At 49.5% G+C, this 27,332-nt stretch overlaps 11 protein-coding genes across 11 annotated transcripts; 5 read left to right on the top strand and 6 right to left on the bottom strand.

Moving 5' to 3' along the window:
- Positions 1-152: 152 nt before the first annotated feature.
- Positions 153-1,302, bottom strand: N7509_008745 (putative nicotinamide N-methyltransferase; the record flags this gene model as incomplete). Its single annotated transcript, XM_056633382.1, has 2 exons — positions 153-694; positions 807-1,302. 2 exons carry the CDS (start codon positions 1,300-1,302, stop codon positions 153-155), a joined length of 1,038 nt encoding a protein of 345 aa, XP_056484002.1.
- Positions 1,303-3,531: 2,229 nt separating this feature from the next.
- On the top strand, positions 3,532-5,180 carry N7509_008744 (putative C2H2 finger domain protein; the record flags this gene model as incomplete). The annotated part of the gene is made up of 3 exons (XM_056633381.1): positions 3,532-3,546; positions 3,614-4,221; positions 4,331-5,180. The coding sequence occupies 3 exons, from the start codon at positions 3,532-3,534 to the stop codon at positions 5,178-5,180; spliced, it is 1,473 nt and encodes a 490-aa protein (XP_056484001.1).
- A 2,100-nt stretch (positions 5,181-7,280) lies between these two features.
- On the bottom strand, positions 7,281-8,097 carry N7509_008743 (ribosomal eL24 family protein; the record flags this gene model as incomplete). Its single annotated transcript, XM_056633380.1, has 2 exons — positions 7,281-7,847; positions 8,035-8,097. The coding sequence occupies 2 exons, from the start codon at positions 8,095-8,097 to the stop codon at positions 7,281-7,283; spliced, it is 630 nt and encodes a 209-aa protein (XP_056484000.1).
- Positions 8,098-8,124: 27 nt separating this feature from the next.
- On the top strand, positions 8,125-8,634 carry pam18 (putative mitochondrial DnaJ chaperone (Tim14); the record flags this gene model as incomplete). Its single annotated transcript, XM_056633379.1, has 4 exons — positions 8,125-8,175; positions 8,230-8,303; positions 8,367-8,420; positions 8,496-8,634. The coding sequence occupies 4 exons, from the start codon at positions 8,125-8,127 to the stop codon at positions 8,632-8,634; spliced, it is 318 nt and encodes a 105-aa protein (XP_056483999.1).
- A 1,178-nt stretch (positions 8,635-9,812) lies between these two features.
- On the top strand, positions 9,813-12,800 carry atrR (transcription factor atrR; the record flags this gene model as incomplete). Its single annotated transcript, XM_056633378.1, has 7 exons — positions 9,813-10,003; positions 10,138-10,197; positions 10,263-10,627; positions 10,680-11,176; positions 11,230-11,405; positions 11,456-12,019; positions 12,077-12,800. The coding sequence occupies 7 exons, from the start codon at positions 9,813-9,815 to the stop codon at positions 12,798-12,800; spliced, it is 2,577 nt and encodes an 858-aa protein (XP_056483998.1).
- A 230-nt stretch (positions 12,801-13,030) lies between these two features.
- N7509_008740 (uncharacterized protein) lies at positions 13,031-13,216 on the bottom strand (the record flags this gene model as incomplete). The annotated part of the gene is made up of 1 exon (XM_056633377.1): positions 13,031-13,216. One exon carries the CDS (start codon positions 13,214-13,216, stop codon positions 13,031-13,033), a length of 186 nt encoding a protein of 61 aa, XP_056483997.1.
- A 70-nt stretch (positions 13,217-13,286) lies between these two features.
- N7509_008739 (ATP-dependent metallopeptidase FtsH/Yme1/Tma family protein) lies at positions 13,287-16,042 on the top strand (the record flags this gene model as incomplete). Its single annotated transcript, XM_056633376.1, has 3 exons — positions 13,287-13,993; positions 14,073-15,208; positions 15,267-16,042. The coding sequence occupies 3 exons, from the start codon at positions 13,287-13,289 to the stop codon at positions 16,040-16,042; spliced, it is 2,619 nt and encodes an 872-aa protein (XP_056483996.1).
- An 868-nt stretch (positions 16,043-16,910) lies between these two features.
- N7509_008738 (DUF1295 domain protein) lies at positions 16,911-18,071 on the bottom strand (the record flags this gene model as incomplete). Its single annotated transcript, XM_056633375.1, has 2 exons — positions 16,911-17,636; positions 17,703-18,071. The coding sequence occupies 2 exons, from the start codon at positions 18,069-18,071 to the stop codon at positions 16,911-16,913; spliced, it is 1,095 nt and encodes a 364-aa protein (XP_056483995.1).
- Positions 18,072-20,156: 2,085 nt separating this feature from the next.
- Positions 20,157-22,928, bottom strand: N7509_008737 (alpha-L-rhamnosidase; the record flags this gene model as incomplete). The annotated part of the gene is made up of 1 exon (XM_056633374.1): positions 20,157-22,928. The coding sequence occupies one exon, from the start codon at positions 22,926-22,928 to the stop codon at positions 20,157-20,159; it is 2,772 nt and encodes a 923-aa protein (XP_056483994.1).
- A 523-nt stretch (positions 22,929-23,451) lies between these two features.
- On the top strand, positions 23,452-25,229 carry N7509_008736 (hexose carrier protein; the record flags this gene model as incomplete). The annotated part of the gene is made up of 6 exons (XM_056633373.1): positions 23,452-23,530; positions 23,584-23,664; positions 23,738-23,848; positions 23,916-24,242; positions 24,312-24,917; positions 25,072-25,229. The coding sequence occupies 6 exons, from the start codon at positions 23,452-23,454 to the stop codon at positions 25,227-25,229; spliced, it is 1,362 nt and encodes a 453-aa protein (XP_056483993.1).
- Positions 25,230-25,318: 89 nt separating this feature from the next.
- Positions 25,319-26,853, bottom strand: N7509_008735 (fungal specific transcription factor domain-containing protein; the record flags this gene model as incomplete). Its single annotated transcript, XM_056633372.1, has 3 exons — positions 25,319-26,290; positions 26,356-26,767; positions 26,834-26,853. The coding sequence occupies 3 exons, from the start codon at positions 26,851-26,853 to the stop codon at positions 25,319-25,321; spliced, it is 1,404 nt and encodes a 467-aa protein (XP_056483992.1).
- Positions 26,854-27,332: the final 479 nt, after the last annotated feature.

The following is a 27,332-nucleotide window of genomic DNA, read 5'->3' as shown; positions in this document are numbered from 1 at the left end:
TTCTATCTCATCTAACGGACTGTATTTCGTTATCATTATCATAGTATGGTCTCAATGGGCATGCTGGAAGACAGACCCCATTGAACCCGTCCTTGTACATTCGTAAGCGAGAGGATACAAATACAAACGTAAATGTAAATGCAGGAGTGACTTCACTCCTCTACCCGCTTCAATACACAAATAGCGCACCACCTTGCACGCGTCCCAGGGCCGTCGCCGTCTCGCTCGGGCTTCCATTCCCGTCGAATCTCACGGCCATCCTCACATTGTGCTATGACATCCCGCTCAAAGATACTTTCGATGCTGAGACCGTTCTTGAGAGCAGTTTCGAAGAAGTCTGCGACGATCTCTCGGCCTGTATGGAACGGCGCGACTACACACACATGGCCACCAGGAGCTAGGAACCACTGCATTGTGCGAGCGAGATTCTCGTGCTGCGCCCTCGACCAGTAGCAATCAGCAGCGATGATGCGGGTAAAGGCACCTCGGTTCTGTTGGGAAAAAGGATCGTCCATGACCCCCCACTCATGTGGTTGAATGGAAACATTGGCCGGGGGTATTGGAGAGCGGTTACATAAATTGTGGTCCATATTGAATTGGAGGGTACCCGTCAATGCGGGGGACAAGGGGTGGTCCGTTGCGACGACGGTGGATGCATTGGCAAGGCTGCTGACGAGGGAGGGAAGCCCGGCACCTGGCGAAGCAGTAGGTATCAGTATCGAAACTCAGTAGAGGATTTTGGAGCTTCGTCGTAGAGCAATAACGGAGAGCGAGTATAGGACCAGCTTCAAAAGGTTGTGACTTACCAGCGCCTAGCTCCAATACACTCTGATCCGTGACATTCCAAATCTTGTAGGCCTCTCTTCCCATGGCCGTTGGATTCGTCGCGTAAATATGCGCATTCTCGATACCCTCTGCAGCGATCAGACCTGCGCTCCACACGAAATGTGCGAATAGTATCCGTCCCTCTTGAACTCGACCTGTGTCATCTGCACCTCCATTCTGTTTTGTGACCGTCTCCCCCTCGGCGGCAGTTTTGTTCTGTGTTGGGTAGGAAGGCACTGCGATCTCGAGATCACCAAAGCTTGGAGACGTGTAGAGCAGATGCTGACCTGGATTGCCGAGGAACTGCGGGGCATCGTCTGGGAAGAGGTTCGGTATGGACGTCTCGAAGAAATCCTCGGCTGTTTCTTCTACCTCATTCTGATCATTGTCCTTGAAGTCCGGTGCGGGTGCGGCAGCTATGGAAGAAGCCTGAGGGGAGCGGCGGAGGGGACGCACGCGAGAGTGTAGGCTTTGCATTGTAGTCGATCTTGGTCTACTTTGTTTTTGAGCAGACTTCTGGCACTCCACGTATCGAGGTTCCACGAGATGTAATTGCAATTGGGTGACCAAACCACAGTTTCAAATCGTTGTCGCAATTGCACTCAAGGTGACTTCGTATCCAAGCATACCTTGTAGATAGTGTCGTCAAATTAGGTATAATTTTCTTACTCGTATGGCGCTCCTAAAAAAAAAAAGTTGTTTGTAGTGTTTGTGAAGAACATGTCATCATAGTGGAGCTGGGTTCTGATACAGAGTCAGAGTCCGAGTAATGGAGGGGCCCAATGTCCTTTGTGTTGGGATGCGAGACATCCCAATTGCAGTTATTTTTGAAAAGTGTTATGGTGATTTGCAGGTTCTTAGGGAGCTGATCGAATGCTTATCGAATCTGCAGGAATATTTTGATTATTTTTATTTTTTATTTTTCATTGTATTTTCATTTTTATTTTTATTTTTTCCCGGGTGTCAGCCGCAGGAACCCAGGCCCATGTTTATGCGAGGAATGGAGCCGGGACCGGAGCTCGAGAATGTGCCAGAATGGTTTGCTTCGATGGGCGCAAAGGTCCAGAAGTAATGCAGCTGAGCCAAGGGGGACAGCTGGAGGGGGCAAGGATCCTCGGGCTTAGCGCTCGGGCTGGCGCGAGAGGAGATCTGATCGTCAGGAATGCAAGTCCAGCTGGACAGGCTGTGCGGGCTTACAGGCCAGTGCGGGCCAGTGTTAGTGCCTAGTGCGCAGTGCCCAGGAGGTCGAGGCGTACCACAGTGGGATAGCTTGCCCGAGTATGTAGCCCGAGTATGAGTACGGAGTACAGAGTAGAGGTCAATGAGGTGCAGTATGACACGGTATCGCAGACGACAAACCATTGCTGTATACTACTAGTATACTACTGCTACTACTGCTACTACTGCTACAGGAGTGGCAGTGGCAGTGGCAGTGCCCATCACGTAATCAGGGAATCCCATGACTTCCCCTATCGCTGCCCTGTTTGGAAGATGACATCACTGCCTCCACTCGTGGCCAGCCTCTAGACCGGTCGATATGCTGCAGGTGATCAACCCCCTCCTCCTCCCCATCTGACTGGCTCAATCCAACTTGACTAACTAAGTCACTTGGCCCTCCCGTTGTTCATCCTCGTTCGCTATGGTCTACCAGGAAACCATTTCCCTCGCCTTCTTTCGGGGCGGGTGATCGTCAGGCAACAGATGTTCCATAGTACTCTGTATGGACGAATACTCTATTCCTTGGGCTTTCTTTCCATCCAATGCAGGCAGCAACCGGATAGAACGTGCTAGGCTGCCCTGTTCGGTCTGACTCTCGATCATCCCATTGTCGGGCCCTGAGGTTCCAGATCCATGGGTGGTCCAGGGTGCCTGGTTGCAAATCGCAAATCGCAAATCGCCGACTGCCAAAAAAAAAAACCACCCTAAACTCTGCCCTGCAGGGTATCTTTCCGAGGAGGAGGGGAAGGAGGAAGGAGGGGAACCTCTTCGGCTCTCCATTGGGGATACATATACCTCTCCTGTAAGTGGAGAGGGGGGTTTGACATCAATTTAGAAACCAGTACGGAGTACAAGCCACATATTCGCATTGTCAGGTTCACTGTCCATGCGACCCGGATCAGAAGCGAAGTGGAGCCATGGTTATCGCATCATCCGAGAGGGCCTTGCGACGCACAAAGCCTCGCCCCTCTACAACAAAGAACAGATAGATTGAGATTATTCTGTAGAGTAAAAGAAAGAAAGGTTAAAAAAAAGGAAGTGAAGTACTACATGCAAAAAGAGTAGATCGAACCCGATTTATTGTACTGTGTTACAAGCGAAGATCCTCTCTTTGCCCCCCCCGCATGCTCAAAGGGAGAAGTCCCCGCAAAGCAATGAGCCATTTTGGTGGGCCACACCATACCGGGACCTGCTCCTCCTTCTTTCTCCTCTTTCTCCCCTTCCTTTTTTTTTTTTTTTTTTAGGAATTCCTATTCTCTCTCTCTCTCTCTCCCCATCGATCTTTCATCCTTTCGCTCTTCTCTTCTTCGCATCTCTCTCACATTTCCATACTCACCACTCAGATCTCTTATACATACGACTCCCATCCCACAAACCCACTAGCCGCTCGACCCTCCGCGTCATTCCACCCGCTTCCACTCGGAATTGAGTGCGTCTCACGACTCTAGGGGCTTTCAAAAAGATAGATTGCCAGAAAGCCCTCCCACAATGGCCTCATTCAAGGTATGTGCCATGCACGGAACCTACTTTTGGTTCCCTCTCGCTCCTCCCATTTCTCCGGTGTTCCTAGTCCATCCCGGGTGCTGATGATGTGTCACCGGTCCGCCATTATAGGAATTGTCCCTCTCGCGTCCCCTCCCCCCCAAACCAGCGTCAACACGCACACTCAATCTCTCTCGGTGCCGTCAATGCCAATCATCGCGTAACGCGTCGGAAGAGTGTCACCACCGCCGCTGTCAATGCCGCCGCCGCGGTCGCGGCCTCTTTGCAGGAAGGCGGAGAGTCTATGTCGCTCCCCATGGCCGCGCACCGCCGCAGCCTGGGTGGCCGCAAGGGACTGGAATCTACTTCGGTAGGAGGCGCCTCGGGTTTCAGCTCGTATCTCTCCCGGAGTATGAACAGCCCTAGCCAGGAACCACCGGTCGCCCGCAAGGCTTCCCCGAGCAACTCGGACGCGGACGGCAAGGCTATCCCCAAGGGCCGGAACCGCCGTGCCAGCGAAGGCGCTCAAATCAAGCTTGATGGGAAGCGCAACCCGGCCTCAATCCGCTGCGACCGTTGCGGGAAAGGGTATAAGCATGGCAGCTGCTTGTCCAAGCATATGTGTGTATCCCCCATACCGCCCGGTCGTCTTCTCCTTGCTCGATCGGGAGCATGCGCCATGTCGGCTCTGTGCAGGTCGCCCTCGTGGTCATTGAACTCCCGACACTTTCCCATTCCCCCTCCTTCCCACTCCTTGATTTCACTGGTGGCATCTGGTTGACGTCTTTTGTTTGTGGTAACTTAGGTGGGAACACGACCCGGCGTGGGCGATTACCTCGAAATTACTCATTTCCAAGCACCAGCAAGTCCAGCTGCTGGAGGCCGCCACCGTGTTGGTCGGCATGAACGACCCTTTAGACGAACTTCCCGAGGAGTCCGCCGAAGTCGAGTCGGTGATTTCCTCTGCGTCACCGGACGCCTCTTCGGATGTACGGGATGGAGTCAGTTCGGCCGAGACGACACCGCCACCTCTGGACGAGCAGGAAGAGGACGATGACTTCGAAATGTCAGGCATGCCGGCCAACTGGACTAAACGCCCTAGCATCGGTAACGCTTCGGCCGCTTTCTCCCGCTCTTACCAGTCGATCCCCTCGAGCTCGTACAACGGCAGCGCTCCGCTTCACTCGCCGGCCTTCTCTCACTTCCGCAAGTCCAGCGTTGACACCCGTCCATCCACCGCCGACACCCGACTCAACGAGGAAGATGAGGCTGATTTGGCTGCTGCCATCGGACTCTGCAACTTTGGCACCCCCCGCACAGGGCCAGTTTCTATGACCCCTGATGTCCCTCCGGTGCCGCCGCTGCCCGCCCGCTACCTCGACTCCGGCAGCCACCCGAGCAACCAGAGCCCGGGTCTCGGCCACTCGGGTTCCATTAATGACGCTCTCCGCCGTGACTCCAATGCCGAGTTGTTTCTCTCCGCCTCCCTCAACCCATCTTTGTCCTACAAGGTATCTGACGAACGGGGAGTGCGAACTAGTGACATCAAGACAAATGAGACCCGGCACCGTCGCAACGCAGACGTGGACTTTGGCAGCCGCCGTGCTCCCGCTGATGACGATGATGATGGTGTTTTCGGCCAGATGGAAGAGTAGTGCTCTTGATCTTTGGCCTGAAATTGCCTGTGAAGCCGTCACATCAGCCGCTTGCGCATGGCGACGACTCTTATCACGACGAAATGTACGAGCTTGAGCGTTTTTTTTTTTTTGGGAACCTTCTTGTCTACATGTTTTTTATCCTTCACGCTTGCATAATGCAGGAACGCGCTCTAGACCGAGTTACCTGATTTTCTGATGACTTGGAACTGAGTTCCCTCTTCGCAAGACGTGTGTTTCGGGACCTTTATTGCACTTTGGAGGGGATCCCATGTATCATGTCTCCTTGGTCCTATTTCCTTCTCTCTTTTTGTTTCCCTTTTCTCCTTGATGCTCCTGCTAGTTCTTTCCCGCTTTTCTTTTTGTTCTGGAAACCGCATAAATGGCCGTGATTGGCCGGCGCATATCTATCATCACTCATATCCCATACCTGCCCATCCTTCATGCCCTTTTGTGCTCGTCCCTTGTCTATCCTATTTCTTTTTCCCGCGTCCACTTTCGCACATATACACCATACTCATCTTGAAACTCCAATATCCCAAGTGTTAAATCGTCCGCTCTCTTTCTTCCGTTTCCTTTTCCTGACGCTCTCTCACTCCCATATGTATTCAATGAACCTGCGGACGAGCACACAATGAATATAAACCATTAAATTAGAGATTATTCGCATACATATGAACCTTCATAGCCACCATTGACCCAGTGTTTTTACCAGGGCGGCAACGTCCCAAGATTACTAGTCTTCCCCATAAGGCTTTGCCATCCCTTGGTGAAGCTATTCCACTGCCTACGCAATCACTTAATTCTCACAATTCGGGCTGCTGAGTATATAACTGGGTATGATACCAAAAACTAGTAGTATAATGTTAATCTTTAGTACTATACCAGTACTGGCTATCCACATTACTGGCATAGTAGCGCCAAACAAGTACTTCCTGGCCCTGGCTATAGGTATTCTACACCTATTTACATAATATGATAGTCAGTGTCTAAACTTGTATAGGGAACACTATCAATTTTGGGACTCTTGCCGCCCCTGCAGAACACTGGGTCGATTGCAGCTATGGAGCTCGTAGGAATGCCATTAGTACTAGTACGAGATGTTTCATAACAACAGTGAATTTTAGGCTCCGTAAAAACATCCGTAATTACTGTTCCGGGGAAAATCTTCTAATTTCGAACTAGTTAGCCCAGATGGAAATAGGCGGAAACGTGGCACGCCGGCTGGAATGTGTAGAACATGCAGAACCCCCTCTTTCTCTTTGGGATGTGCCATCCTTGGTCTCAGTGCCCAATTGAGTCCCAAATGCTGAGTGACAATGAATGTTCAACTTGGATCTGATTTGAACCTGCAAATTTCGTGTGCATCCTGTGAAGGGTATCAGGTCCAAAATGAGGCAGCGTAGACGTACATTATTCCCTTTTGTCGAGAAGTTATAGGCACCATCTAGGCACGACCAATGGAAAGTTTTCTCAGCATGCTAGCTAGGTAGCTGGTCTACCGCTGTGGACCCAGCTATATACTAATATACTACTAGTACTTGTTGAATAAGAAACATCATGAGGTAATACAGACTACTACGGATGCCAGCCATGAGGGGTCAGAGAGAACTCATGAATTTATGTTCTGACTATATCTTGAGTCTGGCGAATAAGTAGGTAGCTGAATAATATACCAGGTAAACTACGTCCCTCTATAAAGGCTACCTGATATGCTGGTTCTGTTACGCTGAATGATGTTAGACAGACAATGCACAAGTAACTTACATTCCCTACATATAGGGTCCATGAATGACTAGTCTACTGCGATATTTCCCACCCAATACAGGGGAACAGCAGATGCTACTACTAGTAGTTAACATAACTACTACTCGAATTGAGAGAAAAGAGTTTTCATCTCACGGGAAGACGATGCTACTGCTGATAGAATGTAAAGCAGGTGATATCGATTGCTTTTAAGGTACCATACGGTAAGAACACCGTGATCACAATGACAATGCAAGCCCAACTCCAGTAATCGTGTCGTAGAGATTGAAAGAAACCAAACAAGAAAAAAGAAAAAATCCCTCCAGACGAGAGAAGAGAAGAAAGGCGAGACCCTTAATCCATATCCATCTCCTCCTCGACTCCACCATCCACCAAAACGCGGGCCTTCTTCTTTTGCCGCAACTTCTCCTCGCCGTGAACTCTGTTGGCGACCTTGTTCTGGTCGAGCTCCAAGGGACGGCCCTCGGCCTGCTCGCGCAGCTCCTTGCGAATGAGGTGCTCGCCCGAGGCGACAACCTTGCGGTCCTCCTCGCGCTGGCGGTCGCGGGCAATCTTGCCAGCGAGACGGCGCTTGGTGAATACACGCTCGCGGCGCTGCCGAATCTCCTCCACGCGCTGCATGGCCTGGACGGTGGCGGCGACCAAGTTGCGGTCGTACTTGACGGGGACGTTGCGCTTCTTGGCGAACTGCGAGAGGACGAGCGAAGAGTCGACGATCATTTCCTTGCCGCGGGCGGCACGGTGGCTCTTTGTCCACTTCAACTTGCGTGGCTGGCGCTTCATCTTGAAGTTCTTGTGGCACTTAGACCGACAGAATCGGAATTGTCGGGCATCGTTGCGGACGAATGTGATTCCCTTGCCCGGGAACGCGGGCGGGAACAAAAGTGGCAAGTCTCCACGCTAGAAAAGAAGAGTCAATTCTGATTCGGAGTGGTCCAAACAAAAGGAAGGGGGACAGGGACTTACCGCATGGTTGCTAGGAGTGATTGTTCTGGACTTCAAGTTGTATCTCCCCCAAAAGTTTTTTTTTTGCTTGGGAGCGTGGAGGAAAGAGCGCTAAACCCGATTAGGAAGGGGCCTTGCTGACTTTTCCCGCCGCGAAACCCAAACGTTTGGACTTCTTGCGCTTCCGAAGCAGTTCCATCCGCATTCCGCCTCATCCTCTTAATCCCTCGAAATGGCATCTACTCTTGCTGTTGGTTTCGGTATTGCTACCGCTGCCTTCTTGGTGAGTCCAATCTCGGAGATTCCAACGAGAACCAAACTGACTGTTTTCTCCCAGGGCCGCGCTGGTCTGGTCGCCTACCGCCGTTCCCAAGGTGGCGTCAACGCTGCAGGCAAGGCTTTCTTCAAAGGGTTCGTTTAATACTTTGGATATTCAAGGGTTACTGGATTTGAGATTACTGACTCGCTGTACAGAGGTTTCGAGCCACGCATGAACCGTCGCGAGGCCTCTTTGATCCTCGAGCTTTCGTATGTCTTCCCGGGTTGAACCAATTTGATTATATACAGTTTGACGAGTCTAACAATTTCTTTTCCCATCGATAGTGAGCGCCGATTGACCAAGGACAAGGTCACCAAGAAGCACCGCCAACTCATGCTGCTCAACCACCCCGACCGCGGCGGCAGTCCGTACTTGGCTACGAAGATCAACGAAGCCAAGGAGTTTCTCGAAAAGCATGTCTGAACAATGCTCTCGGTTTTTGGTCGTTTTAAACATCGTCCCCTTTCTCCGGCCAAGATGTGGTTCTTGTCTCCTGGGCCCGCGGGCCCGCGGCGCCGCGACGTTCCGGCGTTGCACGTCCCGAGAGATCTTGGCTGGATTTTGGGTGCATACATAGCGTGGCGTTTGGTTGATATTTCCCAGGTTGATGGGGAGAACAAACCGTTCTTCCCACAATCTTTCTGTACTCTATGCACATGTGTCATATACTCATACGAGATCGCCACTCCTCCTTGAATGTACTATTATCAATTACATACTATTTTCTTGATTGATTACCTTTCAAATCACCCGCCACGCCTAAAGCACCAGGATTAGCAAGTGGTCATCAATCATGAGACCGCTGATCGTTGTCTCGTTCCAGCAATGCATGGCGGACGCCTCGGCAAGTGGTGTACAAACTCCGTCAACCACCAAGTTTTTAGGTTCGAGTTGTCTTACAGATACCATGTTGTGAACATCTTCCTCCGATCGAGGAAGCAAAGTGCAACAGCAAGTCACAAAGGTTCTATATTGAATAGATTGAAAGTAGATTAAAACCGTAGTCCATCAGGTAGTAGGTACATTATGTACCCTTTTCCCCGGGAGACTCCACGGGGTCATCCACCTTGTACCTGATTGATAGCGGGACCAGATGGATTCGGCGCCGAACGGACGAAAGATCGGACGGAATTCATCGATTCCGCACCGCACCGCCACATCCCGTTCTTGGCTTTTAATTAAGGCAGCAGGCTTTGCGTGTCTTGAACTGGAGCTTTAGATTAAACTGCCCCTTTAGCTTAGGCTACTTCTTTGACAGAGAACGCTACTAGATATCATTCGCATTCGCATTCACACTAGGTTGACTCAGCGGGTCCTTAGTAACAACCTTCTATCGCCGAAAGACCATTCTCTTTTTGCCTTGTTCCGTTACATGCGTCATCCATTTGGAACCGACCTTGACGATATCCCCCCTCCTCCCCCTGACCTTGACCCTCTTCTCGCAAAGATCGCCTCCAAGGGGACCTCCGGAAAAAGCGCGTCTCCGAGACGCCTGATAGCCCCGCAGCTTCTTACTTAACACCGCCCTCTCCTCTCGACTCCACTCCGCGGAAGTTCCAGCGCGCGAAAAAGCGGGAAGCAAAAAGAATATCACTCTCAAAATGGACGGTCTGGGGGATGGCGATGGCATCGGATTTGACATGATGATGAACCAGGAGCCCCAACTGTTCGGTGGCTACCCCCACGATGGTTCGCACATGGCCGGCATGTCTGCGGGGTCTATGTACGCGGACGATTCGGCATTGGGCGCGGGGATGAGACCAACGAGGCGAAACGACGACGAATTGCCAGGGTATGCATCTCTGACTTGGAACACCCTCCTCCCACTCATGTCGAGGCTAACATATATCATTTGTAGGCATGCGATATGTGCCGGAAGAAGAAGATCAAGTGCGACGGCAAGATGCCCAAGTGCTCGCACTGCAGCAACTATAAGACGGACTGTGTTTTCACTCAGGTCGAAAAGAAACGGAATCCCCCGAAAGGGTATGTTATACCGCCAAGGGCGAGAAGTTATATCGGACAATGGAAATATCTGATGGATTGTGCAGTGCCAAATACATTGAAGGGTTGGAGAACCGCTTGGGTCGCATGGAGTCCCTCCTACGGTTGTCGGGACTTCTCTCTGAGGACGATAATGGCAAAACCGATCTGGGAACACTCGAAAAACGACTGGCGGATCGGACGAACGCTTTAAACGCAGCGAGAACTGTGAATAAGTTTTCAACTCCGAGTGCAACCCAGCAAACCGCACCCGCCTCTCACAATACGACACCGCACATGGATTCAGGCTCGAGCCCGCGCACAGCCGCTACATCCCCGGAGTCACAGAAGGAGTCAGAGACCGAGGTGGAGGCCTTATCAGACATGATGTGCTCGCTTGTGACCAACAACTGCGGCGAGACCCGATACATCGGTATATTGTACTCTTCCCCAAGGGAATTCCTTCGTTTCTAACCAATCTATAGGTTCCTCGTCCGGATTTTCTATCTTCTCTCCAAAGGGAATTCAATGGGTCAACGAAAAAACCGGTGATACTTCGTTCCAAGACATGATCTCGTCCGCCTACGTTGATGACAATAAGTGGATGTATTGGAAACCGGAGATCTTCAGCGATATATTCGCTCGGCGGGTCTTCAAGCCCCTACCACCGAAGGAAGAGGCGCTTTCTCTGTTCAAGGACTTTTTTGAGAATTTCAATTGCGTGTTCCCATTGTTCCACGAAGCCACGTTCATGCATCTCGTGGAAAAACAATATTCTCGGGATCCTTATGAAGGCTCTGGTTGGTGGGCCAGTATCAATGTCGTTCTCGCTATCTCACATCGACTTCGGGTGATGAGCAATTTGGTTCCTCACGAGGAAGATAAGAAAGCGTGGTTATACTTGAAAAATGCTATGGGTGTTTTGACCGAATTGACAATGAGGAATACGGATCTCTTGAGTGTTCAGGCATTGTTAGGCATGGTTAGTATTCTCCAAATGATTTTTTTCCCAATCTGGCTCTAACAAACCCACAGTCACTTTTCCTTCAGGGCACACCTAATCCCCAACCAGCCTTTTTCCTTGTTGCCGCAGCAATTCGTCTATCTCATAGCATTGGGCTACACAAACGCGGCTCTGGCTTTGGGCTCAATCCAGTCGAGGTGGAACAGCGGAAACGTGTGTTCTGGATCGCATACTGCCTTGATAAAGAGTTTGTGGCCTCAATATCATACATTCATATTTATACTAACTGCGAAATAGTATCTGTCTTCGATCTGGGCGACCCCCTGTACAGGACGACGATGACATGAATGTTGAGCTTCCCAGCGACGATCCACCTGACAATGTCGGGAATGTCCCACTTGCTGATGGCAAGGGCAAATTCAACCTCTTCAGGTCCCTTTGTGAATTTGCAACCATCGAAAGCAGCGTTTACAAGAGGCTTTACTCAGCCAAGGCCTCTAAACAGTCCGATGGAGAATTGCTCAATACCATTGGTGAGCTTGACAAGGAACTGGAGGATTGGAAAGACAACATTCCTGTCGACTTCCGCCCCGAACATGAAATCCAAGTCACCCACGGCCCTCTTCTTCTTCACGTCGTTGTTCTTCAGTTCTCATACTACAACTGTCTGACTACAATTCACCGCATGTCTGTGCATCATGGATATTGGACCAGCCGCTTGTCAAACTATGCGATTCAAGGTTTGAATGCCCGACCCTTGAACCCCAGGGTCTTCCTTTCAGCCGTTCTTTGTGTGACAGCAGCAAGAGCTTCGATCAACCTGATCAAGTATATTCCCCAGGGAGATTTTGCTTGCGTTTGGTAAGTTCTTCGCATGTCTCTTCGCCATGTTCTATTGCTAATATATGACTATTTTAGGCTAATCCTCTACTACCCGGTATCTGCACTTGTCACGCTCTTCGCTAATATCCTTCAAAACCCCGGTGATGCCCGTGCACGTTCCGATATCAAGTTGATGAATGTGGTGGTTAACTTTCTGTCCACTTTGGTTTCTGATGAATCCAATGGAAGCATCAAACGCATGCTTGGGCTCTGTGGAGAGTTCGAAAGAATCGCCAAAGTGGTTCTCGATAAAGCCGAGAGAGAATCGCACGCACGAAAGAAGCGAAAGACTGCGCCGGATGAGTCCGATCAATCACAGCGCGAGGCAAATGAAGGACAGACCGCAACATCCCCAAGACCCAAAACGCAACACGCACCTTCTACCTCTGGCCCCTTCTCACCATCCATGTTTGCCAATAATCCCGCTACCTCGGCCAACGATGCCAAACACTTTGGCAATGACCCCTCTATCCCTTCAAACACCGGCCTCCCTAATGGTCTTCCAAGTACCATTCACAACATGCCTGGCCTTGGACAAGAGTTCCCAGATATGCTTAGCCCGGAACAATTTGGCAATGTTCCTTTCTCCGACCAAGGCTCTTATGATGCCACTCCAAACATCGGGTCGTTCCAACAACCATTTGTTCCCCAGGATTTATGGCAGATGCCAATGACGATTGAATGGGACTGGGCAGATATGTCTACAAATTTCCCCGTTTTTGAATCCGGCGGTGTTGGCTCAAATGGCCAGCCTCAATGATCATGACCAAAGAATGAAATGACAGGCTGGCATTTAATGGTTCACATATTATGGCGTTTGCAAAAAGCGGGAGCTACAAGGAGTTCATAATTTTCTTTTTGGATTCATGGAACGGGCGTTCCCACATCCCCCATCATACTACTATAGTACTACATATCTCCTCTTCATGTATATTGAGAATCACATCTCTCCATCTCCCTCTCTTTCTCCTCTTTATTTAAAGTAATTTCTCATGCCAAGTAACTCCATGGCTTAACACCGCTAAATCCACCCTCCACTCGATTCGACTGGGTTCCGATGTCCACGTGACGTAGAGCCGGAACGGCAGAAAACCCGATGCGCCGAACCTGGCCGCAGGCGTGAGAGCTTCCCACCGCACCTCCAATTCCATCTATGGATTGCGCGAAGTTGTCCATCGCAACCGAAACCGATTGATCACCTTTCCCTCCCGCCCTACCAGCCCTCCGGGCTCTCTAATCCTCGACCATGGCCACCCTCTTGAGGCGGCCAGGCAACCTTGCTCGATTCTCGAGGAGAGCCACAGACTCCATCGGTCGTATTGGACCGTCCTCCGTGCGACTCCCTCAATCGAAGCTTTCTTCCCTTATTACATCGCACCGTGTCCGGAGCTTCGCCACACAGGGTCCTGGAGGCCCGACTCCCCCGGACGACAAATCCCGAAATCCCCAGTCAACCGGGAACGGCCCGGAGAACGATGGTCGCAAAGATGAGGATCCGAACAAGTCCGAATCGAAATTGACCGAGACAGAACAGAAACAACTCGATGACTTCATCAAGCACATTGAGTCGCGAATCCCGGAGTCGCAGCATGAGTCAACCCAACAAGTCCGGAAGCACTTCATGAAAAACGGCCTGCCCTCCGAATTGAAGGAATTCATGACAAACTATAAGGATGCCTCATTAATGGATTACCTCCGAATGGTGCGGTGGTTGTTCAAGTACGCCAATGAGCATGCCGACAAGATGGCACGGGAAGAAGTAGCTCGCGACATGAAGATTCCCCCGGAGGAACTTCAAAAGATGAAGAGCCAACAGCAGCCGGAGAAGGAGAGCGAAAAGGATGCCAAGGATAAGAAGCCGGAAGAGCAGAAGAGTAAGGAGGAGCAAGAGAAGAAGAAGGAGAAGGAGAAGGAGCAGGGGAAGAAGCAAAAGAAAGACCAGTTTCCCCCCCGGTAGCAAGGTCTTCGAGTTCCGTTTTGATCCCGCCTCTTTCTTCATCACTTCAGTTGTCACATACTACGTATACCGCAGCTTCTTCCCTGGAGATTCTGGTTCTCACGAGATCACCTGGCAGGAATTCCGCTCCAACTACCTCGAAAAGGGTCTCGTGGAGAAATTGACTGTTCTGAACCGCAGCCGCGTTCGGGTTGATCTCAACCGTGAGGCTTCGGCTCAAGCATACCCTGAATCCAATGGCCAACCCGTGTCGCATGTGCTTTTTAGCATTGGATCTGTCGAAAGCTTCGAAATGAAGCTCGAGCAGGCTCAATATGAACTTGGTATTCCCTCTGGGGAGCGGATTCCCGTTGCCTATGTTGACGAGGTCCCCTGGGGCAGTGCCCTGATGTCTTTCGCTCCTACTCTACTCCTGATTGCTGGTATCTTCTGGTTCTCGCGCCGTGCCGGTGGTGGCGGCGGCGGCCAAAGCGGAATCTTCGGCATTGGCAAGAGCCGTGCCAAGAAGTTCAACCACGAGACTGATGTCAAGATCAAATTCGCTGATGTCGCCGGTATGGACGAGGCCAAGGTCGAGATCATGGAATTCGTCAGCTTCTTGCAACAGCCGGAGCGATTCCAGAAGCTCGGTGCTAAGATCCCCCGCGGTGCTATCCTCTCTGGTCCTCCTGGTACCGGTAAGACTTTACTTGCTAAGGCTACCGCCGGTGAGTCTGGCGTGCCTTTCTACAGTGTCAGTGGTTCCGAATTCGTCGAAATGTTTGTTGGTGTTGGTCCCTCTCGTGTCCGTGATCTGTTCGCAAACGCCCGGAAGAACACTCCTTGTATTATCTTCATTGATGAGATCGATGCTATTGGAAAGTCTCGAGCCAAGCAAAACTTCGGCGGCGGTAACGATGAGCGTGAAAGCACTCTCAACCAAATTTTGACTGAGATGGATGGTTTCAATACCTCTGAGCAAGTCGTCGTCCTCGCTGGTACCAACCGACCCGATGTTCTCGACAAGGCTCTCATGCGTCCTGGCCGTTTCGACCGACACATTGGTATCGATCGTCCCACCATGGATGGCCGTAAGCAGATCTTCCGCGTTCACTTGAAGAAGATTGTCACCGATGAGAACATGGAATACCTCGAGGGTAGACTTGCTGCTCTGACCCCTGGCTTTGCTGGTGCCGATATCGCCAACTGCGTGAACGAAGCTGCTCTTGTTGGTAAGTAGCTAGTACGCCGTCAATTTGCTAGATTATTGCTAACTCCACTTCTTTTTAGCTGCTCGCGAGAACGCTGACAGGGTCGTCATGAAGCACTTTGAGCAGGCCATTGAGCGTGTTATTGGTGGCCTGGAGAAGAAGTCTCTGGTGCTGTCCCCCGAGGAGAAGCGAACCGTCGCCTACCACGAGGCCGGCCACGCTATCTGTGGTTGGTACTTCCGGTGGGCCGACCCGCTCCTCAAGGTCTCCATTATCCCCCGTGGCCAGGGTGCCTTGGGTTATGCCCAATACCTTCCTGCTGGAGGTGATACCTACCTGATGAACACCAACCAGCTCATGGATCGCATGGCTATGACCCTTGGTGGTCGTGTCAGTGAGGAGCTCCACTTCGATACTGTGACCAGCGGTGCCAGTGACGACTTCAACAAGGTCACTCGCATGGCTACTGCTATGGTCACAAAGTTTGGTATGTCCAAGAAGCTTGGATTCATTCACTATGAGGAGGACGGACAACAAATTCAGAAGCCCTTCTCTGAAGACACTGCCCGCAGCATTGACATTGAGGTCCGCCGCATCATCGATGAGGCTTATCAACAATGTAACACTCTTCTGACTGAAAAGAAGAAGGAGGTCGGCATCGTTGCCGAAGAACTCCTGTCAAAGGAGGTCCTTGGCCGTGATGATCTGATCCGCCTTCTTGGCCCGCGCCCCTACCCCGAGTCTGGCGAGTTTGCCAAGTACTTCGATGGTAAGGGTGGTGCGACCATTGCTCCCCCTGAGCCAACTCAGAACCCAGACGAGGCCTCAGGTAAGGATCAGACTCCTTTGCCATGATAGACGGCTCAGTGTGGTGGATGCTTTCGTGATTTGTCTGCATTTCTTGGCGGGCTTGTTTTAGTCAATTTTGCAGGGAGTGTGATATCACTGTGTCCTTGGTTTTTTTATTTGTATTTATCGATTTGCATCCCCTTTCCTATCTACTGTTCACTTTTTTTTCTCTCAAATCCCCCCTCCTACCTCTTTGTTGTGTCTCTCCACAAACAACTCCCTTCTTCCTTTCTACCATGTCGCGACTAAATATGAAGAGATTTTATCGTCTCTTGTGTCCGCTCAACCTCTATCTTGGGGTTTCAATGCTTCTATCTTTGCGGAAATTGTACTATAAGAAACTTTGAAACATGTTTTTAGTTGATGCCTATTCAAATCCAACGTAACTCGGTGGTCTTTTCGATACTCGATTCCTCTCCTGTTTCGAAGTAGCTGGTCGTCTACTGGCCGTCTATTGTTCGCCAATCGTGAAGAAAGGTTTGCTTTGCATCCATGCTATGAAAGAATCTAGTCTCAGTTACGGAGAATCTAGTGACTTGCGTACTTGAATGAAATCTCACTCCAAGTTCGCATTTGAGGCTGTCTACAAAACAATATCGACCCATTCATCACTACTAAGAAACAGTTAGATAGGTGGGACCAAAATATCTTCACTGACAGTGAGACACTGAGGCTAAAGCAAACAACTAATGGTTCTAAACACTTAGACTGTTTAATAGCCAATATTTTTATTTTCGGTAAAAACTTGAAGTCAAACCCTCAAGTCGCAGGAAAAATTAGATGGGTTCAAAAAATTGATATATGACAGAAAACAAAAGAAGAAGCCCGCCCAAGGAGATAGCATCATTTAGCCACTTCAAACCCATCCGTATGTTTAATTGCTCTTCTTGTCGTCAACCTGCTCCTCCTCAGACGGAGCAGCGGCCTTCTTGCCCTTCTTGGGCTTCGAGGCCTCGGCAGACAGACGAGGCAGGAACCTGCCAACACGAGCCTGGTACTCCACATACTCAGGATACTTGCCCGCACTGATGTCCTCAGTCAGACGGGTGCTACCCTGAAATATCATCATATATCCCACAACGCCGAGTCCGGCCCACTGGAAGTAGGTCTCGGTACGGTAGCAGGCCCAGAGGTACAAGGTAAGCCAGACAGCCTGCTCGGCAACGAAGTTGGGGTGGCGCGACCAAGACCAGAGTCCGCTAACAACAAAGCCACGCTCCAGATCCTCAGGAGAGTACTGGTCCTTGTTTTCTCCCGCGATGCGTGCGTTCTTCTGGTACTCCTGCTTGGCAGTCTGGAAGTTCCACTGCTGGTGGTCCGCAAAGTATTCGATGATGATGAAGAAGAACGCCGCGCGGGAGAACGCGAGATCTGGTAGGCCAAAGGTTTCGGTACCCTGGCTATTTGCGACAACAACAAATACGTAGGTGGGGCAGGTGATCAAGAGTAGCAGGATCGACTGGGCGACAGCGATGAACGAGAAGTTGAAGATGGTGAACAAGAAAACATTGTTCACTTTGCTGCGCACAATCTGCCAGCGGTAGTCCTCAGATCCGATCTGGTAGCCACCTTTGCGCCAGTAGTTGAAGGTCAAACGAGCCTATTCAAAAACAATCCCAGTTAGCTTGTGATCGGTGGCGCATCAAGTAAAAACATGGGCACATACACTCCATAACACAGTGATAACGGCAATGGTATCCAAGGTCTGGGTACGGATGCCGGCCAGGCGAGCCCAAGCGGCAAAGTGCACGTTGTACACCGCTGGCAAGATACTCCAGAAGCGGTCCACTTGCGAATAGTTACGGTTGACCTCGGCAGCCAGGAAGAAAAGCGCAGCCAAGACCGATCCTATCGCAATGGCGGAGACCAGGGGGTTTGTCGCAATGTAAACATCCTTCAAGCTACCCAGATCGCAGCCAGCTTCGTGCAAGCTAGCGGGGAGATACTGCAGCTGAGATAGGTAGGGAAGAACAGTGAGTTTGAAGGAGGTGGACTCCACCAGGGACTCAACACGTGGAAGTGGGAGAGAAGCCATCTCCAGATATCAGATAGATAGACTCGGACTGTCAAATGAAGAAGATACGAGTAAAGAGGAGTGGCCCGGGGCGTTGCTAGGCGGGTTGTTTGGGTTACCTCATCGGGATTAGCCTCTTGGCACTACTATGCCCATATATTAAGGCAGTAAGGCACTAACGTAATTCACCACCGAGTGGGCCACACCACCGAGTGGGCCACCCAACCGCTATTTCTGCACATTTATATTTATATATCAACTACAACGCCTTTATATTCCCTATTCTCTAGTTGGACAAGCATTCTTTTTATGCCATATTTTACTGCATTTACCACATTTAGGTAGGGCCCGCGTCTTTGGTGTTTGCGTTCTCTGCGCTGGTGGCACTCTTAGACCTGGTATTGCCTGAAAGAACGTATCATAAGCTTCCTTAAGCTCCAGTGCTTCTTGTACGGATAGACTATTATTGTGAGATATCTATCTATTCGTACGAGTACGCTTTTTCCTCTGCTTTAGGTTTTCCGTATATAGTCTCGTATTTTCTGCGTCGAGAAAGATACTCTTTTATATTGCGATTTGACAGCCTTTGATAAGCTGGTTTAGCGCAGTCTGTGAAGGTGATGGAGGGCTTCATGAGTATTGTCTTAAGAAAGCCTTGATTAAGGATACTTACTTATAAAGCTTATCGACGTTTGTAGGTGTATATGGGTAAAATATACTTACTTAACTACTACTGCTTCTAGGAGGCGTAGGCGTACAGAGTTGAATATTGAGTTGTAATAGTACTGGTTTAGGATTAAAAGGTGCTAATCTAGCTGCTTAGAAGCTATTTTGAATAGTGTCTGATTTAAATGTATTGATATAAGCTTGTGGATAAGCTGTAAGGAAATCAAATTTGTCGATATAACTAACGCTAAGCCGTATTTTTTGGTCAACTAAGCTACTATATATGTGCTTTAGAACAGCGAAATACCTAATATCAAGAGGTTATAAAAGATACGAAGAATATACAGGTATACAGATTAGTATAATGTTGTAATCTGTATAAGTTTGGTTGAATTTTGGTGTAAGATAGCTTCTATGTCCATTAAGGACTAATAATCGATATTATCTAGGTATACGGCTATTTGTTGATATAATAAACTGCTTTTAAAGCTAACTAAGACCTATCTTATTAATTATCTACCTATTCGTGCTAACCTCAAAATACTAGTCGTAAGGGAGCTCTTAAAACCACGCTTAGTTATATTACTTACCCTTAAAGATCAGTGTTAGTAGAAGAGCCTATCCTAAAGCACTAATTAACTTAATTACAGTTACCTACTTACGGTTTCCTAGCTGTAAAACTGATCTCTGTCTATAGTATTCTAATCAGATAATTACTCTATAAGTTGCGCAAAGGCCTATCGTAAAGCCAGTCTTATTAAAGTTATAGATATCGTTTGTAAGAATACCGTATTGCTGAATTATAGTTTGAACGAGGTTAAACTATTCTTTGATAATCTTTGGATCCTCTTGAAGTGCCCTTTGGTAGTTATATCGTCGTAAAAAGCGAGATTTAAGCTCTGGATAGCGTTTAATAATTTTGTAACCTAATTCAAGCCTGTTGGCTTAAAATCCTTTATACCACGCTTTCGGATTAACAGATCGGCCATTTCTCGTACTATTGCGTGTCTAGGTGCTCCACTACGAGTATTAATAGATATTATCCACTGAATAAGTAGGTCCTCCTCAATTTGGGATAATTTATGGCCATTTGCGCGAGTGTCAGCGCGATTTGTAGTCCTACGTAGTCGACGCGTGAGCGTATTCCGGGAACTTAAAACTGATCTGCAGCTTGCCGAATAGAGCTAATTTCTTTGGATTTTATAGCCTGAATAGCAAGCAAGAGACGGCCTTCTTGTTGGATAGAGTCTTGGCTTGATCCGACGCGAATTGGAGGCATGGTGGTGGATAGAAGATAGATGAACGCGGTTGAACGCGAAAAATTGGTTGTGTGGCCCACTCGGTGGTGAATTACGTTACTACGGGTACACCATCCTATGGACTCATAAATTCACAATCGTGTTCGTCGATGATACCTATCTAATATTCAAGGTGCTACCATCACGCAATCTGATCCGGCTCAGGTCGTCGCATAATCGGAATGAGTGGTTTGGGAGGCCATTGGCTAGAGTAGTCCTCCCACTCAAAAGGCACAGAAAACTGGTGACGGCCTGAGCCCACCCAATCCCCTTCTTCAGGGCCAGCCTTGAACTTCGCCAAGATTTCTCGGCTCGGAAGTAAAACCAGTGCGCGGCTATTCGCAGGAACTAAGAGATCCAGGTTGAAGAGCCCTGCTTCTTTCTCAATCGACCATCTGCACTCCAACCTTCCGTACCTGGTCTCATAAACCGCCTCAGCCGAGTCTATTGTGCCTCCAGGAGTCGGTGCCACTTTGATCTTTTTCCAACCGGCTGACAAAGGACTCACACCGGCAACATTGGAATGGAGCCAGTTGATGATAGATCCAAGGGCATAGTGGTTGAAGCTAGTCATCTCTCCTGGGTTGATAGATCCGTCCGGCAACATGCTATCCCACCTCTCCCACATGGTTGTCGCACCCATGGTAATTGGGTACATCCACGACGGGCGGCTTTTCTCAAGCAACATTCGGTAAGCAATCTGAGGGTTCCCACTCTTGGTAAGAGCATGTGCAATGACGGGGGTGCCGGCGAAGCCGGTCGATACGCGGAACTTTCCTAATCGCACAAGATGAACCAAGCGGGATGCCGCAGCCATAGCCTCTTCAGTTGTGGCGTGAAGGTCGTACATTAGGGCAAGGCTAAGAGCCGTCTGGGTGTCACCGACTAGCAATCCGGAAGACGCAATATACTTTGCCTGGAACATAGTTTTCAGTTTCGCATGGTCGGTTTTAAAGCGTGCGGTATCTTGACCATGTCCCAAGATCTCGCTGATTTGAGACATCACAGATGTCACATGTACAAGATATGCGTCTGCAACGAGGGTTCCATTTGTGCGTGCATCACCTGGTTCGATGGGCGGTGCTGTGGGGTCCAGCCAGTCACCCAGCTGCCATAGATTGGGGTCCCACAATCCATCGGAGCCACGTCGAATACCGCGGTCGATCCACGCGATCATGCTTTGATATTGCCGACTGAGAATGTCGATATCGCTATAAGATCGGTAGAGATCCCAGGGAGTCAGAATCACCACATCATCCCATACGGCTTGAGGCGTATGCGGCCACAATTCTTGACTGATAACGTTGGGGACCACAAATGGAGGCACACAGCCGTCGTTCTCATTGAGTTGCTCCGCCGCTACATCTTCAAGCCAGCCGCCAAGCATTCCAGCAGTGTCATACAAGAAGCTTGCCGATGAGCAAAAAATCTGAATGTCTCCAGTCCAGCCCAGTCTTTCGTCTCTTTGAGGGCAATCCGTAGGTATGGACAGGAAATTACCGCGCATACTCCACAAGGCATTCGCATGTAGCTTATTGACCATAGGATGAGAGCAAGAAAACCAACCAGTGCGAGTCATATCGGTATGCATCACGAGCGCTGAGAGATTGTCCTGTAGCAATCCATTTTGCTCCTCGTCCCAACCATCAACCTGTACGTACCGGAACCCGTGGAATGTATATTGTGGCGACCAGTTGAGAATTTCACTACCATCGCAGATAATCTCGTCCGTACACTTAGCGTGTCGGAGTGGTCGAGTTCCAATCTCACCATTCTCTAGCACTTCAGTGTGCGTGAAAGACACCAGGGAACCAGCGGGTAGTTTCAGAGAGCACACACGAAGTCGGCCTACCATGTTTTGACCAAAATCAATGACTGTATTCCCTAGCGGTGTTTTCCGGACTGCAACAGGGGTGATTTCCTCAGTTATACGGACAGGAGGAGCGTCTGGGGCCACCAGTGCTGCTTTTGGAAAATCTAGCTTCTGAACTTGGACCCAGTTAGATGCCCGAGCCGACCCAGTATCGAGCTCAGCAGTGTTCCAGGATGGATTCTCCTCGCGAGTATCGTAAGTCTCGCCGTCGTAGAGCTCACTTCGAAGAATTGCACTTGGTGTGCAAGTCCATGTGCTGTCCGTGCCGAGTGAAAACGGATCTTTGACAGATCCCTGATGGATTTCAAGCTGGGCCAGAACAGCCAGCCGATCTCCGTAAAGCTGTCTTCTCCCACCACGGAACCCTAGACGGGTTGCATACCATCCCTCGGCAACCTCCACCGCTAGGGCATTGGGGCCGTTGGGATTCAGGAGTGATGTCACGTCGAAGGTTTGGTAGTTCAAGCGATGACGGTAGCTCGTCCACCCTGGAGAAAGGCATTGGTCGCCCACAAGTCTTCCATTGATGAAGGTGCGGTAGACACCAAAGCTTGTGATGAAGAGGCGGGCTTTCTCAATAGAACCTAATGCAGGGATTTGAAATTCTTTTCGAAACCTTACCGGCCGCAAAGGGCTATCTGGTTGAGAGGCTCCAGGGGCTGCGATTGGATTAAATTTCCAGTCGTTGCGGTCAAGCAATCCACATTCAATAATCCTCCAGGGGGACCACTCAGAGGTTTCGGCTTGCTCGTAGTCAGAGCTGCCGCCATAGACCCGGACTCGGACTCGGGCGACTTCTCTAGACCTTAGCGGGGCACTAGGCCATGGAACTAGCACCGAGGTATTGCTCTTCACGAGGAAGGTCTCTTCCTGTGATTCACAGTCCGAACGAACGACTTGCAACTCGTATGCTGTCTGTTCCCAGTTGAGTGGTGAATCGTCAGTAGCGGTGATAAATCGCCAAGACAGACGCGGAGTTGCTGCCCCAATGCCAAAACCTGTGGCATGTTGTTCGACTGTGGGTATTTCAATGAGTGGCATCGTGGATGGAAATTGATGCTGATAATGATGAAATGTTCATTCAGTCACCGGCTGACTCTCCGGCCATATTTAACATGGACGAAAGAGCGCCCACTCGGGGTGCGTTTCCACGAAGCCCCGAGTCATGGGTGGAGTGACACACAGTTGGATCCAATGCAGGTGGGATGATTCGAAGACGCTGGGGTATTCGTCGAGGCCGGGGACGGTTGAAGAAGCGGAGTAGGGCGGCGTTCGGCGGTGTTCTTGGACTCTGATTCGCCGGCGGCCGCTATCCACAAACTTAGCTGCTGTGAAATGCGGAGGAAAATTATGCGAGGTGAATGAGATCGTGGATCTTCCTTTCAATAATCTGGGGAGCTTGTCCAAGATCATGTCTCAACCGTGGTGCAGCTCGGGGTTTCATGACCGATCCCCAGAAATGCATATCTGGGCAAAGCCGACACTTTAAAACCACGGAAGTATTTAAAGAATCACATTTCCGCAAGGAAGACGAAGCATTAATCATACTATTCAGCAACTCGGAATGGCCAACTTCTTCGTGATTTTGATATCTCTTGTTGTGGCACTTGGCGGGTTTGTATACGGTGTGGATTCAGGTTCGGGTAACCTTTCCTGGCGCAGGCAGGTGGATGGAAGCTGACAAAAATGCTTCTAGGAATCATTGCAACCACTCTTGGTCATGACACATTCAAATATGCCATGCTAGGCCCAACCGGGGCTAACGCCTCCTTGACAGGTTAGTTACAATGCCAGATTATCTTCTGCTATTTAAATCCAGAGCCCCAGAATCTAACTAGATTGCATCAAAGGTGCTATTGTGTCTTTGTATAATGTCGGACAGGCCGTCGGAACATTTGCGGCAGGATATTTGGCCAACAAATTAAGTCGACGTTGGACAATTTGCATCAGTGCTGTGATCGGTATGCCTACAGAAGCTTACAGGACGTGTCGAGCTGTCATCCAAGAGTGATCTAACACATATGCCAGCCATCATTGGCGGTATTCTGCAGACTGCCGCTATCAATGCCGACATGATGATTGCTGGTCGATTCTTTGCAGGAGTCGGTTGTGGCATTATGCTTACCATCGTGCCTGTCTATATCGCCGAGGTCTCACCTCCCGATCAACGCGGCACGATCGTTGGTCTCCAGGGATTTATGATCGCCATTGGCTTTTTTGCAGCGAATTGGATCGGTTATGGGGGTGCCTATGCAACGGGGGATGCTCAATGGAGAATACCCCTGGCCATGCAAATCCCCGGGCCACTGGCGTTGGCGATCGGGTGTTGCTTTATCCCATATAGCCCCAGATGGTGTAAGTACTGCATCCGCCTATTCCTTTATCACATATTGCATTTATACCAGTTGCTGAACCCCCTGAAAGTAATTCAAAAGGAGCGATATCAAGAAGCACAAGCGGTTCTAGCCCTCATCCATGGTAGCTGTGACGATGATATTGTGGAGCAGGATCTAGCTCAGATCCGAGCTCAGATTCACGCAGATTCCAGTCAAGTCACCTCTTTCAAGCTCGCGGTGACAAAACTGCTCTCCCGTCAATACCTACATCGCACCTTCATGGCCTGTTTCATTCTCGTAATGGGACAGTTCAGCGGATCCTCCGTCATTCAAAACTACCAGAGTAGCTTCTATGCAGCTGTTGGATTTACCGGAAAGACCTCTCTTCTGATCAGTGGCATCTATGGAATAATGGGCGTCCTGGGTCAGGTAATTTATCTCTTTATTGCAGCAGACAGGTGGCCGCGAACTCGAACATTATGGGTTGGATCGATTTTCCTCTCTGTTATGATTGCAATTTGCATGGCTCTATCTGCTTTCTATGGGAGTGCAAGCACCGAAAACATGAGTGGTGCTCGTGCAGCAATTGCCATGATCTTCTTATACTCTTGCGGCTATGCAGTCTTTTTCAACGGGACTATTTGGGTGGTTCCCTCGGAACTGTTTCCTTTCTTCCTTCGATCGACAGGCATGGGTCTAGCAGTGTTCTGCAAAGCTGTATCGGCAATTGTCTTATCTCAAATTACCCCAACCGCATTGGAAAATGTTGGCTGGCGATACTATTCTCTATTTATTGCCACTAATCTCGTGGCCGCGTTTGTCTATTTTTTTCTTACTTCCGGAAACAGGAGGAAAGACTTTGGAGGAAATTGCGGAACTATTTGGGGACACGCTGGCTCCCGACTCATCAAAAGACATGAAGGCTGAGGACGGTATACCTCCTAAGGGGAAAATCGCTCAAGAGTCGCAAACTTGCGGGGCGTTTCATGTGGAAAAGATTGTCTAGTTGCAGTAGCTGAATCACTCAATCGTGTTACTATCATTTCGGAAGTCCTTATCTAGTCTGTCAATTTTGCTTGACAGTGGCAAAGATCATTAGTAAATACCTTGAACTCCTTCCGCTTGATCGTTTAGAAGCCAACTCAGAGCACTATCCACAATTGCTTGACCACTCATCCCTTGGTCACCTATCAACCTTGATAGATCATTATAATCTGCAGTGTCAATCTCAGACTCCTCCGTCCCAGCAGCCTCAAGTCTATCGGTATCTTCAACCTGAGAGACGGGGTTATCCGCAGTAGTAGCTCCGTCCACTTGGCTGATTGAATCTGTTGCTGCTATACCCGTATCCGTAGAAGGGCAGTTGGTATCGTTCATGAGTCTCTGTGAAAGGGCCGAAGTATGCTCAGTGAGGAACCGTGCCATCCAGCTATCCAGTGCAAATGGGTTCAGCAATGAGTCTTTACAGGAGTTCTGAAATATTCGCAAGTGGGCGACCTGAAGTATCACGGAATTAGCAATGCTTAATGGCGGACTCAGGATGATACAAACATGATGATCGACAACACGCCAAAATAATTTCAGGCTCATTAGATATTGAAAATTGGATACCAGCCCGTCTCGTGCCAAACTGCGCTCCGGCTGATCATCACTGAAAAGTAGAGTATGGAGCTGAACACTGGAGCTGATGACTGCAATATGCCCGTAAATGAAGTAGATCATCTTACACCCTGGTGTGGTCTCTGAGTATCGTAAAATATTGGAAACGATGGTAGCGCTCTCTTTGCATTTTGCTGCTCTACTGCAAGTAGCCGACTGTGTGAGTCGAGAGTCCAAAAAGGGGAAGAAAAGCATCTGGCGAAAGTGATAATAGCCAATATGCATGGATAAAAAGATTTGACCCAATTTTTTCCCGATCATATGCATAAAATTGGCATAATTGTAGACAAGGGTGGAGGGCAAGCCCTCCGCCCACCGATCAAGATCGTGTTCAAGAATTGCGGCTTCTTCACAGTATTGATGAAATGGAATCAACTCTTGACTGAGGCGACGTAGCAAAGTATTTATCTTGGTGAATATGTTCAAAGTATGGGCCATCTGAGCCCACATGCCATATTTAGGGGAGGTGATACTGGTCCCTCGAAGAGATCTGGGCCCAGTGTATGAAATTCTGCATCGTCAATTTTTGGTTGGTAAATCGGCTCCTCGAAGAAAGAGGTCGGTTCCATAGCCATATCTGAAGCAGACCAATGACTAGCAATCTGAATAGAAAGCCATGTTCGGCGATGTTCCTCGCGAAGTACCGGGGTTGTGAAACTCTCGTGAGGTACAAGATGCGCATGCAGACGGGCTAACCCAATATAGATGTACTTCCCATGGGTATTTCCTTCTCCGCCGAAGTAATACCCGACCAAGAGGAAGGCTTGCACGGTCTCCAGGTCCGGAGATACCATGTTCTCGTGGCAATAATTGATCGCCTTGGTTGCGTACAGCTTTCCGCGGGCACACGGGGGAATATTGCGAAATATCGGGTTATCAGAATAGCTAGGAATTGATAGTTAGTTCATTTAATAAATGTAAATGTGCGAAATAGAATAGAGGGGGGTTCACCGAGCAGCTAATGCACACATCGTGTATATATGAACCCAAGGCGCATTTCCATGATTCAGCCGACGCATGAAGCTCGGCTCATGGAAGACGGAATGCGCAATATTATGTATATAGTTAAAGTAAAGAGAAACAAGCTCGGTAAATAGCTCGGGTGAGTCTAGAGCAGCACTGTTTTGCTCTTCATTATTCGTTGTACTCGGCGGGAAATTCACCGTCCCACTCGCCCGCACAACATTGCGGGTGAGGCTGCAAGATTTAGACAAAGATTGACAAAGTTGACAACCTTCTGATGGGGGAGCAGGAACACATCGTCTTTTCCGGGTACTGTCATGATATGCCTATCTCAGAACATGACTTATTAACAGCTAGGTAGAACTCACCGGCAGGTTGCACATGCCCCGGCTCTCGCTCTTTTTATTCCATCGCCTACCATATTACCAAGGTACACTGGTTAGTCTCTTGGTTTTCGTGAAGGTAACATATCATTATTGAAGTTGGG

This window comes from Penicillium cosmopolitanum (assembly GCF_028827165.1).
Source record: "Penicillium cosmopolitanum strain IBT 29677 chromosome Unknown utg000009l:1.0-9042332.0:1.0-9050551.0, whole genome shotgun sequence".
Lineage (NCBI taxonomy): Eukaryota > Fungi > Ascomycota > Eurotiomycetes > Eurotiales > Aspergillaceae > Penicillium > Penicillium cosmopolitanum.
Note: the sequence above shows the minus strand (reverse complement) of the source record. Positions and strands in the feature narration are given on the sequence as shown.